This window comes from Microtus ochrogaster, linkage group LG1, assembly GCF_000317375.1.
Source record: "Microtus ochrogaster isolate Prairie Vole_2 linkage group LG1, MicOch1.0, whole genome shotgun sequence".
Taxonomy (NCBI): domain Eukaryota; kingdom Metazoa; phylum Chordata; class Mammalia; order Rodentia; family Cricetidae; genus Microtus; species Microtus ochrogaster.
In genome coordinates, this window is record NC_022027.1 from 29,204,302 (window position 1) to 29,217,584 (window position 13,283).

Below are 13,283 nucleotides of genomic sequence, written 5' to 3' on the forward strand. Positions count from 1 at the left end.
AATGGACTCCCTAGATTCCCCACGGCCTTAATTATAGACCACTCACAGGAACAGCTTTCGGTAACAAGTGTCAAGCCATTTCAGCTCTTGCACATCCATGCTGCTCTTCTGACTGATAATGGGGTAAAGTTTGCAGTATCCCGCTGTTAAGCTAAGCTGCATTCATCCTTTTAAACAGAATCGCTGTCAACGTCTTTATTCTTGTCAGACTTCACAGTTTTAACTTTGGTACAATAGCAGACTTCGAATACACTACCTCAATATTTTCATCTTCTTCCTTAAAACCAGAAGGTTCTTCTGCTTCCTTCAACCATTTGATAAGGGGCTCTGATTTGCCACGAGTCTCTTTATTAAGAAATAAGCCATATTTCTTAGAGGCTCTTTCCAACCAGCTGAGGATGACCTCTTCCAAAAGGTTGGCATCGTACATTTCCTTCCAGATGTGTGGTATCCTGGAGACAGCTGAGCCCGATGCATCACTAGCACACATCCCAGACCGGGAGGAAGTCTCCACTGTGAAGCATGATTAATAAAAACTCAGAGACAAATTGGGGTTCAACTTGAAGATCTGAAAAGCAAAACAGGCAGCCACTGGCTCTTAACCATGACCTCAGTCCAAAATGACGATCCTGCCTCCAGGAATCCTCAGAATGAGAGTGTGCCTGAGAGCTGTCTCCTCCCATTTTATGATCCTCTCTAGGGCTGGGATTAAAGGCCTGCACCGCCTGGTTTCTATAGCAACTATTGTGGCTACTGGGATTAGAGGTGTGTGTTACCACTGCCTGGCTGTAAAGCTGACCAGTGGGGCTGTTTTAACTCTCTGATCTTCAGGCAAACTTTACTTATTAAAATACAATTGAAATAACATTACACCACTGAGCCTTTCATCGTTATGACAAAAATCTTAGGAAATGGTGCCTGTGTGTCTCGATGTGCTCTTAGCTTCTCATTAAGGAGAATGTCAATCAAAACAAGAGGACCCGGGGCCTCTACATCTAGCCTCTCTTCCTCAGCAGTGATTTTTTTATCAGATGAATTAACGTCGTTTTCTTTCTTTTTCTTAACGAAATCAACAGGACGTTGACACGCTCTTCTCCAGTTCTTTCCAAGTCACCCTGGAGAGTCAGAACTTTCGCGTGCTCATTGATTTCATTCCTTCTGCACCTCTGCGCTTCCTTGGTTGTGTCCTCCACCCAAGCCTCCTCCCCATCTTCTTCCACAGCATGTGGAGGAGGATGGGTTTCATTCGCTGGTGGAGCTGGGAGACCTGTGGATTTTGATTTGAGTGATCTGCATGGCGACAAAGAAGAGTTAGTGTTTTCTAGTTCGGAAATGCATCCCCGTAAATAAAGTCGTGTAAATAGACTTCGAAGTATGTGTGTGTGTGTGGGGGGGATAATTGAGTAAATTATATGTTACTATGCCATGGAATTACTACACACATTAAAAACATGGAAAAGGATCATCTAGTGCCATAGGAAAACACTCTCAATATATTAGGCAAACAACGAGAGCAAACAGCAATTAGAAAATCCTCAAGCCAAATAAAGGCGAGCAATCAAAGCTAATGATTAAGTAACTGCCAATCAGCTAGGAACTGGAACAAAAGGAGCTGTCAGTGCTTGTAAGAAAGGCATCATCGATTCCTTTCCTTTTTTCAGACATTCTCTGCCTCTTTGGGAGGACACTGCCTGATTTAGCTTTCTTCTGTTCCCGCAGCACCCTCCTGGAGAGAATCCACTTGCAGAGAGAGAAAAGGTCTCTGTGAGCTCACTGTTTTAGAGGGTGGAGCCCACAGTTTGGCGACTCCCTTGCTCTCAGGCCTGTGGGGAGACAGCTGGGTGCAAGGTGGCCAAAGAGAAAGAGAGCAAAAGGGAGACGGGGGGTCTCAACATCTATTTTTTTTAAGCTTTATTTATTTATTTATTATGCATACAATGTGCTGCTGACATGTATGCCCACACACCAGAAGAGGGCATCAAATCTCATTACAGATGGTTGTGAGCCACCAGGTGGTTGCTGGGAATTGAACTCAGGTCCTCTGGAAGAGCAGACAGTGCTCTTAACCTCTGAGCCATCTCTCCAGCCCCTCAACATCTCTCCAGCCCTCTCCCTGGGCTTTTCCTCTTAGAAGACACACTGGAAGCCCCAGGACTGCTCTACTCAGGAAGGCTAGAGCAGTTGGGCTTGCTTGCTTGCTTCTATTCTTTTTCCTTTCTATCTTCTTCTGCTGCCTCTTGCCCCTATCCTCAGCAGTGGTGGAGACAGAACCCAGGGCTTAGTGCAGGCCAGGTCAGTGCCGAATACTGGCTGTGTGCTGTGTAGTGCACCAAGCCCCTGCGTTTACAGACTGGGTCAAAAACCATGTGGTGTCTCCGTGAGACAGGTGGGAGGGGGCTGCTTTTTCACCTGGGCCTCAGCTTCACAGTGGTGACTATCGCTGCCACTGACCTGAGGTGCATGGGCTCCCAGATGTAAGTCATTGCAAACCAGCATGTGAGGGGCTGGAAAGATGGCTCAGTGGTAAGGGTGCGGGCTGTTTTCCCAGATGGACCTGGGTTCAATCCCCAGCACCCACAAGACAGTTCACAGCTGCCTGTAACTCCAGTTCAAGGGAATCTGACACCTCCACGTGTACATACATGCAGGCAAAATAACAGTGTACATTGAAATAAAAACAAATCATTAAAATAAGTAAGTAGAACTTGCCCAAGCCAAAAACAAAACCTCAAAGTCAACCAGGAATTGATCTTTTCCTGGAGTATTGCAGGTGCTTTTAAAAACTCAGTGAGCCTGGACTGCCGTGGTGGTGGTGGTGGTGGTGGTGGTGGTGGTGGTGGTGGTGGTGGTGGTTATGGTGGTGAGGAGGAGGAGGAGGAGACTCTTCCGAGCATTTTTGTTTCTCACCAGGCGACCAGATCTTTATCGCAGCTCGTAGTGCTGGCTCACACCAGAGATCCTGTTTTCTGATAGAAAGAAAAATAGTCTCAGTGTGTTCTGACTGAACTTCATGTGGTCATGCTCTACAAACTAGGGGAGGAGGAAGCAGCTGGCCTGGCTGGAAGGGACGTCGTTTCTTTCCAGGCAATGTAAGAATGCAGATGACAGCTTCAGGATGAAAAAGAGGTTCCACCCAGAAGTGAGCCAGTAAGGCCTGTGAAGTTAAACGCAAGGCAAACGAATCACGAAAATCAAGGTAGCAGCAGCGATGGCGAGCTGACACCACTGTCTGCACACACTGGGCAGGCTGGGCTGAACATGCAGCAGAATAGCTCATATCCTGTGCACTGGGTGTAAACACAGTCTAATCTCTCCAGTTAAATAGCAATAAGATGAGGTGCCGAGCCAGGTAATTAAAAGTTCACCCAGGCCCTCTATTTAACGTATGATACCTAGCAAGGAAATTACAAGCCGCTTCATGATTAACTTGCTGTGGCCACAGTAACCCGGCTACCCATTCAAGGGACATGGGAAAGCCTCAGAAGCCACTAGGAACTTTTGCCACCATGTGCCGTGAAGGGAAAGACTGGAGAACCACAAAGAGAACTGCCTATTCTCTGGGGATGGGTGGGGGCTGATGATGAAATGCCTCTTCGTCTCCCCAGGGCTGTTGCTGAATCTGCCATTGGAAGAATGCCAATTACAGAAAGCCTCAAGAAGGCAATTAAAATACACACAGGATAAAGATGCTACTGAGAAGCTTGCCAGACTTGTCCCGAGACCTCCCCTGCACTAGACCAGACTTCATGGAGGCTTAACACGTGACCCACCCACCCCTTGTGTTCTCGGAACACTGCAGGTGCTGCACCGTGGGCCTTAGCTTTTTATCCAGTTCAGCCTCAAAATAGCTCTCAACAACGTAGACTTTTGCAGCAGAGATTGACAGCTGCTCGCCAAGATTTCACATTCCCTTTCTGGCCTCACAGACAGGCTGCCTTTTCCAGTAGCGCTTATGATGAGCTGCCATCCAAGTGTTAACGAGAATGAAATGAGACCGAGGGCCAATAATAACAGCAATAGGAACAGAGAGTAAGAAACGAGACAACCTTGACGATGTCCTAGCAAAGCGCCCACAGACAGAGGGCTCAGATCTGCGCGGTTTTGTTTCGTTTCACGTGAAAGCTGATCTTCACTGTCAACCCAACCGGATATTTAGAGCCATCCAGGTAGCAAACCTCAAGATGCTTCTCTGAGGGTGTTTCTGAGGCTTAAGCGGCACCAGGAGACCTACCCTGTGGGCGGGGCCATCCCTTGGGCTTGAGTTTTGAAGTGAGTTGGAGAAAGGGAGCAGATCACGAGCTTTCCCAGCTTTCCGAGCTTTCGTTTCTCTCTGCTTCCTGCCTGGGGATGCAATGTATTTGCACGGCAACGGAGCCATGCCTTCCCCCGCCATCATGGATTGCACCCTCGACTTCAGTGCACGAGCCCCAGGAAACCTTCCTGCCTTTCCTCGGTTGCTAAGTATTTATCAGTGTATCTGTAATGCATACAGAGAGGAACCAGGGAGGCGCCAGGGTAGGACAGTGCAGGGTCTGAGGTCTTTGATTGCTGAAGTTCTTCATTTGCTGAGAATGCCCTGCGTTTAAGGACTGCAGCCTCATCCAAACACTGTAAAGCCCCTTTTGGAAATGTAATTCTCACCCCCATGTGATTCAGACGCTTGGCTTAACATGCACTAGGAAAACTGAAGCAGTCTGGAAATGGGGAGAGACTATGAGCAGTCAAAGCAGACCCTCAGTGATCTTCCCAAACAGCCCTACCACGTCATGACCTAGCATTCAAATACCCAAGCCTGCGCTCTGGGAGTGGGGACATTGTTATCCAAACAACTACAGTCTCTGAGGCTGTATAAGTTGGCTTTTGCATCCTTTGTAAAGTAGGGGTACGACTTTATCCTTTCCCACGTGGGTAGTTAATTGTCCTGTGGTCATTTGCTGGAAAAACTTTCCTTTGTCCTGTGTAACTGACTTGTCAAGGTTATGTAAAGTTATGATGCCAGAAGAGAGGTTTTTGGAGGTTCTATTTATTCCGTTAATTTATCCTGCTATCTTTGTGTTTTCATAAAAGGCTAGTAGCCCTTAGTTCAAAGTTGCTGTGGACTTCTAACAGTGGCCATTTGGAGCTATTTCTCTTCTAAATTTTAGGCACTCCATCACAGTTCGCCTGCTCCATTATTTGGAACGTCTTCCATTTCTGTTCCCCTCCACCTCCCAGAATGCAACTGACAGTTCCTGAGTTGTGTTTACTACCAAAGCTAAAAGCAGGTAATGAGGGCAGGTGCGCGGCGTGGAGTCACCTTGATCTGAGGAGGATGGAGGTTTACACTGCTCCCTGCTTGGGAGTGGCTTTCTAACTCTCTTTTTAGATTCTCTTTTTAGCTGCAACATCCTGGGAATCTAACCCGCTTACCAACAAAGCGGAAGATAATCCTGAACCCACGATTCTCTGAACTCCATCTCCCAAATGCTGGGGTTTCAGATCTAAATCACTACGCCCTGTCTATAAGACGAGGAGAATAAGCTCAAGGTTTGGTGCACGTAAGGCAACTGCTTTACCAATCGCTCTGCATCCACAGACCCCAGTGGCATCACCGATCTGGCTTGTTCCCTTCCTCCGAGAACCCGGCAACTGCTCCATACTCCAGACATTCTCTCGTGGGATGGGGGTGGGATAGGGACTGGCAGATTTGGTTTGGTCTGGACAGCGGGTTTGGAGTGCACAGGTTGCACTGGGGTGGCGCGTCCCCAGCAGCGCTGAAAATACAGGTGGCGTCGGGCGGGGCGGCGCACAGGTGTGCCAGGGAGGAGGCGCCGCACCCTGCTCGTGTTCCTGTGGCCGCCGCAGACCCGCGTGCCACTCGGGGACACCGTGCAGGCAGGGCGGACCCCGCAGGGAGCGCGGAGCGCTCAGAGGGACGGTCCTCAAGGCTTTCCAAGTGTCCGCAGCGATGCCAGACCTGTGGAGAGCAATCGCTAGGGAGACCCTTCTGGGTAAGTCGAGGCCGTCCTGGGGCAGGCTGACTGGGCTTGTTCCCTGCCGGGGCGACAGAGCCCACAGAAGAGGCCGGCGCCGGGAATGGAGATGCTTATCGCGCTCTGGGTGGAAGCGAGGGAGTTCAGATCCAGATGGAGGTTCCCAGGCTAGGGTTCCGCAGCTCCCACGCCGCCCTGGCGTTGCATGGAGAGTTCTCTACGTTGATCTCGTGCAGCTCCGGACAGTGACCTTTAAGTTTCCCTCAATACAGTTTAGTACTGGACTTAGCTTTCCCAAGGAAAGGGTTCCCCGGGGGATGTAGGTGAGCAACCGGGGTAACTGCCGTCTCTAGCCCTGGCCCCCTGCTCAAGTGGTCTTGGTAGCTGCGAGTATACTACTGTGTTTATAAAAGGAAAAAAAAGTGTCTGTTTCTAGTCTTCCGGGCTCACTTAGCAGTTTTGCACGATGTACTGAGGATTTAGTGTCCTGGCTCGGTGGAAGATGGATACTTAAACCCCTGAGCTCTCAGGGAATCTTTTGGGACACGGCAAGCAAAGTCTTGCAGTTCATTTTGAGCAAGCATACGTCTGGCCTGGGGAGGGCGCTCTCCTGAGAGCGAGAGTTTCAGGGAGCAGCTTGCTCTCAGAAGAGGCTGAAACTCATTTTTCTGCCCCCCACCCCGTGCCTTGTAAATTGGGAGGTGTGAAGTGACTCACACTCGGTTTCTCAGAAAGCTACACTAAATTCCTCCAGGAGGCTTGGCCTTATTCTGAGAATTGTGAGGTGGGATGATTCCTGCAGTTTAACCACCCGAGGCTGAGAAGGGACGGGAGAAAGTGAAGGGCTCTGGTTAACAGTTCTCGGAGGAGGCATGATTTTAGCGCTCAGTGACATTTACTACACAGGCACGCCAGACAATCACCGGACTTTCCGGTTCTCGGGAGTTTCTCTTGTTTTGTTTTGCACCAATTGTTTCGGCTTTGGTAAGAGAGAGTATAAGGTGTATCTATTCACCCATAGGACATGGGTTGTGTGAGGAACAAGACATCTGGTTAAAACCCAGCTCAAGCTGGACATGTGGCACGCCTTTAATTCCAGCACTTGAGAGGCAGGCTCTGTGAGTTCAAGGCCAGAGTGGTCTATAAAGCACGTTTCAGGACAGCTAGGGCTGTTTGTTATACAGAGAAACCCTGTGTCATAAAACCAAAAAACCAACCAACTAACCAACCAAACAAAAATCAGTTCATCTTGGTACATGGCAAGCTCCACGGTTTTAATTATTGCCTAAGATCACAGCCTGTGCCCACAGAGGTGCCTTTGGCTTCAGATCTGTTCCACTTCCCAGGCCTGCCCAGCAAGGTCTGGTTTAGGATGGTCTACTCACAAGAAAAGGTCTATTGCCTAATGATGGGGCTTTAGGAGTGTGGTTCGGATAGGTGGAAGGAATACTCCTTCTTTAGCTTTTCGTATGTATGGGTCAAATTAGGTGAGAGAATTTTATCAACCTGAGCCCTGACAGGAAGCCAGTTTCCTATCAGATGGTCCAGCCTATGACATCTTACGGAAGGGATTATCTACAGGCATAGACATGGCTGCATGATGACATGCTTATGGGAACAAATCAAGAGATGATGGCGGATTCATAACAGACATGTTCCACCCTGCCTGCTGGGTAGGGGAAGGAGTCTGGGAACAGCACCTAGCTCAAGCCAGAGAGTGCAAGCTGCCACCAGGGACAACGCCAAAGTCACATTCTCTCTTAAATATCTTTCTAGGCTATGTCTCTTGGTCTCTCTACCATGGGCTGGGGCCCATGATCTATTACTTTCCCCTGCAAACGCTGGAGCTCACCGGGCTGGAATTGTTTGGTGTCGCGTTTCTCTCCCCGATACTCTTAATAATCCCTCCAATCTGGAGACTCGTTACTAAGAAGTGGACACTCTCTCTGCTGAGGATCGTCACTGTCGGTAAGATCTGAGCGTCTGAAATTCTTCTGTTAACCAAAAGGAAAATGGTGTAGACCATTCATTGTGTGGGCAATTGCTAACATTTAAAAATCACCTTACTATCCCCTCAGAAAAAATGTAGTGAAATTGGAAAACTATACCGTCTCAATCCTTTTTTCTTTTTCCACCTTAACATCTTTGCGCGACTGGAAAAACCTAAAATTCACTAGAATAAGGAGGGACAGGTGTGTTGGAGAACAGGCCAACTATGACAAAGCTTAGAAGTGCTGAGAAGGATGGCCCAATGGTATTGCATAAGAAATGAGAATTATGTATCTGAAACATGGCAGCAAGTGACCAAACAGCGGGTGAAAACTATTTGCAGTGCTGCTACTCAAAGGGCTGATTCCCATACAGTTCAGTAAGCCAAAAATAAAAGACTAAACAATGAACTAGAAGACCAGCTGAAGACGTATGTAGTCCTTGGAAAGGAAATACCATTCGTTCTTTAAAATACAATAAAATTGGGCCATCAAAAACGATTGGGTAGGTAAAGGCACTTGCTGTCGAGCTTGGCGACCTGAGTTCTTCTATCCTCCGTCCCACAAGGTGGCAAGAGAATCAACGCCCACAAGTCGTCTTTCACCTCTACACATGACATCGACTTGTGTGAGCAGGCGTGTGCTCAAACACTCACACACACAATAAATGAATTAAAAATTAAAATAACAAAACATAACATAAACGATGCATACATTTTTATGACTTCACAAATGGATCGGCAGAGAAAACTATTAACACTGTGTTGTAAGGGTGCTCATGCATGGCTGGTGGGTATATAAATCAGCACAGACTTTATGGAGACCAATTTAACAGCACAGACCTTTCCCCCAGCAGCCCCACTACAGGGCTGTGTCCTATAGATACATCCACATATACATGATATGTTGAACATAAGAATCATTGCAGGGATAGTGGTCATGGTAGTACAGAAATGACCCGAATGTCGTCTCTAAGGGGTTGATTAAATAATCAGTGATTATGAAACTCGGACTGCTATGCAGCCACAGAAAGGGAGTGTCATTACTAGATTTAGAGAGGAAAACTGTGAGCTCAAATCTGCTTGGAGCTGTAGCTGAAAGTTCAGACTTCTTACCCTCCTGTTGTACCCGGTGGGCCTCTCTGGGCTTTCTTTATGGCGTTTGTTGGTGAGCTACACCGGGCAGATCCGTCTGGGAGCTGACATGTCACATTTTCAGGAGCAGTGTTTGGAGTCCCTAGGAAAGCAGACCAACCCTTTGCTCTCCCTGTGCTTGAAGGAGGCAGAGCACGGTGCAGCCAGTTCTGAGATTCCCCTTGAAGGTGCTGAACTTGCGTTTTTAGAACTAGGGTTCAGAAGCAACGGCAACAAAAACTCACTATGAAATGAATTCACTCTCATTGACCTAGATTATTCTGACTCATTCAGATAGCTAAAATAAAGAAAAAAAAACAGACAATACCAAGTGCTGGCAAAAACACGGAACAATCCGGTTTTCACTTGTTGATGGAAATGCGAGAAACTATAAAGCAGCCTGGCTGCCCTGGGAAACTGTTTGGCAGGACCTTGGATAGTAAGCCGAGCTCTACGCCTTGTCATACACTCTAGAAAAATGCAAGCCTCTGTTCATATAGAAACCTGCATATACGAGTTCATAGCAGCGTTATTCACGAAAGTCCAGACACAGAAGCAATGCCTATCACCTGACAAATGGATAAGCAGAGTAGAGTTTCTTTCTGTAATGGAATATTATTTAGCCATAAAAGAATGAAGGGCTAATCTAGGCGACAATAAAGACACACCTTGAAAGTGTTATGCTGAGAGAAAGAGGCCAGCCAGAAAGGGTCACATACTGTAAGATTCTACGGAAGAATCCATGGAGACAGGTTAGTGGTCTCTTGGGGATGGGGGGGGGCGGGAGTGATGCTGATGTGGAGGGGATTTCTTTTGGGTGTGGAGAGGGTGGTCTGTAACTAGCGGGGATAGGTGACAGTTTGTGAATGTGCCAGAAAGCTACTGAGTGGTGTACTCTAACCTGATGGACCTCATGAGAGAACCCTACCCAAGTGAACACAAATGAAGAAGGTGTGTGGGTATCTGTCGTATAAGCCGATGTCACAGACATAGAAGTCTTTTCCAAATTCTTCACATTTTTCTGCCAGTTACCTCAAAGTGAAGATCTGATCAATTGTGCTCCCGTTCGCCCCGAATCCACACTGGGCCTCTGCTAGGATCTCCTCTGTTCGGCCCTTGATCCTTTGCAGCATAACGGAGGAGAAGATCTTGCTGCTATGGCACAACGAACTAATTAATGCCCCTGTAACTCGAGGAGTCCTGCTTGTCCTTGTGGATGGGAATTCTGACTGAGTGCTTCCATTCCATGGGAATCACTTTATGTTCCCATTTCTCTGGAGTCTGAGAAGCGCCTCGGCCCCTGAGTCTATTGTAGCCGCCTCCAGCTCCTCTACCGCGATGTCATCCACTCCTGGGGTTTCCTGCGTTTCGCTCTCTTGATAACTTTCTCTATCTCACTCCTGTCGATATTTAATATTTCCCCCATCGTCTTCAGAAAGGCATTTGATAGCGTTTGGAGGAAAGACTTTGGGAAACAGTGAGGTTCTACAGGTACCCAGAGAAAAATCCTAAGAATACTAGACAATAATGCCTATAAAGAGACCTTTGCACCAGTCAAAGTCTGTGGAGAACTAAGTGATGAGTTTAAGACAGTCGTAGGGTGTTGCAGGGATGTGTCCTCTCAACACTACTCTTTAATATATTCCTGGAACTAACAGAAGCACAACAGCCCTGGAGGACGAGGAGATAGACATGCAGATAGGTGGTGTGCGAATCAATAACTTAACGTTTCGCCGACGATACAGCACTGCTTGCTGAACGTTCAAATGAGCAGCAGGCAGTGGTAAATAGAGTGGTGGAAGTCAGTGAAGACCTTGGTATGAAAGCAAACATGGAGAAGTCTCAGTACAACACATAGAAGGGGGCACAAGGATTTTAACACTGTAATAAAGAATCAGAGCCTCAAGTAAACAGTCAACTTTGTCTCTCCGGGAGGAAACCTCAGTTCAAAGGAGGGATCTATTTCAGACATCAAGAGGTGGACAGGGATAGCGAGGGCTGCATTCCAGGCACTAGGAAAGGTTTGGTCAGAGACATAATGACAACAAAATTACAAGTACATGAGACACTTGTCTTGAGCTGCCTTCTTTACACTCCGGAACCTGGACAATGAAACTCTCCTCAGAACAGCGGCTGAATGTGTCTGAGGTGGCATGTCTCAGGAGGATTTAGACTGGACAATGAAACACTCCTCAGAACAGCGGCTGGATGTGTCTGAGGTGGCATGTCTCAGGAGGATTCTAGGTGTCACACGAAGAGATAGACTGTGCAACGATGACATGAAGAAACATCTCCATGTACAGAAGGAAGTAAACTACAGGATATGGCAAGGGCGCTCGAGATACTTTGGCCATGGCATGAGAACGAATAACGGCAGATACCCGAAGATAGCATTGCTTTGAGGAGCGCAGGGGATAAGACAAAGAGGAAGGCCCAAAAAGCGCTGGATAGACAGCATAAAGGAAGACTGTGGAACCTTGTGTATGACAATAACATTAGCATCTAGGAGTGGCCAGGATAGAAACAACTGGATAACTTCTATAAATGGGCTGTTCATGTATGCTTAAGCATTGCTGGGGCATAGATGATGATGATGATGATGATGATGATGATGATGATGATGATGATGATGATGATGATGATAATGATAGGTATCTCTTAGTTTTATCTTCTTTAAAGCAAAGACTGAACCAGACATAACACTTATCAAATGCAGACTGCTGGGTGCCAGGGCATGCTTGCAGGCTCCTTTCTCCTTTCTCTGTTTGTAGGCAGCATAGCTTCCTTTGAGGCTCCGAATGCCAAGCTTCGATTGGTGGTTCTTGCTCTTGGCGTGTCTTCTTCGCTGATAGTGCAAGCTGTGAGCTGGTGGACAGGAAGTGGATTGCAAAGGTATGACTCATGTCTTAGGTACCCGTAGATAAGCAGGTATGACCAGTTCCCGGAGCGAAGTTCTGACCATTAGTTTCAGGGCAGTTTTCCCTTCCACAGGGCCTTGTAAAAGTCCGCCTTTCTTTACAGAAAGTAAAGTGCAAATACTTGCTATCAATCTTATTTTTTTAAGATTATTCTTGGTACTAGAGACCGAGTGTGTGTGTGTGTGTGTGTGTGTGTGTGTGTGTGTGTGTGTGTGTGTACATGCATGTGTGGAATCCAGAGGACAGCTTTCAGTAGTTGGTTCTCCCCTTTCGCCATGTAGGTCCCAGAGAATTGAACTCAGGTAGCCAGGTTTGGCAGCAAGTGCCTTAATTTGCTAAGGCATCTCACTGGTCTCCTGGGCAACAGAAATTGGACGTGGTGGTTTTTTTGGAAAGAGAAAGAGGGAGTGTAAGTGGAGTTTTTTTTTTTTAATTGGGACTGATGGCTCCCCGATAAACTTAAATATTAATTATAAATGCTCAACCAATAGCTTAGACTTGTTACTAACTAGCTCTTACAACTTAAATTAACCCATATTTCTTATCTATGCTCTACTACATGATGGTGCCTTCCTCCAGCATGGCAGGTTCATCTTGCTTCTCTCCACGTCTCCTAGTGACTACCCATGACTCCACTCTTCTTCTTCCCAGCATCCTCTCACCTCTTCCTGCCTAGCTATTGGCCAGTCAGCTCTTAATTATCAATGAGAGTATCACATCTTCACAGCGTACAAAAGGATTATTCCACAATGGGGGAGGAGGGCACAAGGAAGAGAGAGTGAACCTGGGAGGAATGGGAAGCAAGTGTGACCAGCGTGCACGAAATTCCAAAATAATTAATAAAAATATTTTGTTAGAAAAATTAGTGTAAGTTGCCTAGGTACCAGACTCTACAAAGGCTAAGTAAGTCAAGGGCATCCCTGAAGATGATCAGAAACACAATTGCAGAGCCATATTCTGTGAAATAAATCCACAGTGGGCGTAATACACTGAATCCACACTTAAAGTCTTCAGTAAACTACTTTCACTTCCAGGTACCTCAAACTCTGGGGATTCATTCTGGGACACATGCTTCTTGTTGTCCTCCGGATATGGTACACATCACTGAACCCGATTTGGAGTTATCCAATGTCCAACAGAGTGATCCTGACATTGAGCGTCATAGCTATGTTTGACTGCATTGGCACAGGTAAGGGTATAGTCAGTTTATCTGGGGATCTTCTCTCGGCTGGCATCTGGCTCTCCCTTGTAGCACATCTGACAAGGAATGTT

General features: G+C 47.1%; 1 protein-coding gene and 1 pseudogene across 1 annotated transcript in view; one reads left to right on the forward strand and one right to left on the reverse strand.

Annotated features, from left to right (window-relative positions):
* Window positions 1–170: 170 nt before the first annotated feature.
* Window positions 171–2,483, reverse strand: LOC101999624 (annotated as a pseudogene).
* Window positions 2,484–5,947: 3,464 nt separating this feature from the next.
* Window positions 5,948–13,283, forward strand: part of Cwh43 (cell wall biogenesis 43 C-terminal homolog) — a 46,598-nt gene continuing 39,262 nt past the window's right edge. The window contains exons 1-4 of the mRNA XM_026785247.1: window positions 5,948–5,990; window positions 7,749–7,940; window positions 11,865–11,985; window positions 13,046–13,200. Coding sequence (XP_026641048.1) covers window positions 5,948–5,990; window positions 7,749–7,940; window positions 11,865–11,985; window positions 13,046–13,200 — 511 coding nt within the window. The remainder of the gene's footprint in view (window positions 5,991–7,748; window positions 7,941–11,864; window positions 11,986–13,045; window positions 13,201–13,283) is intronic.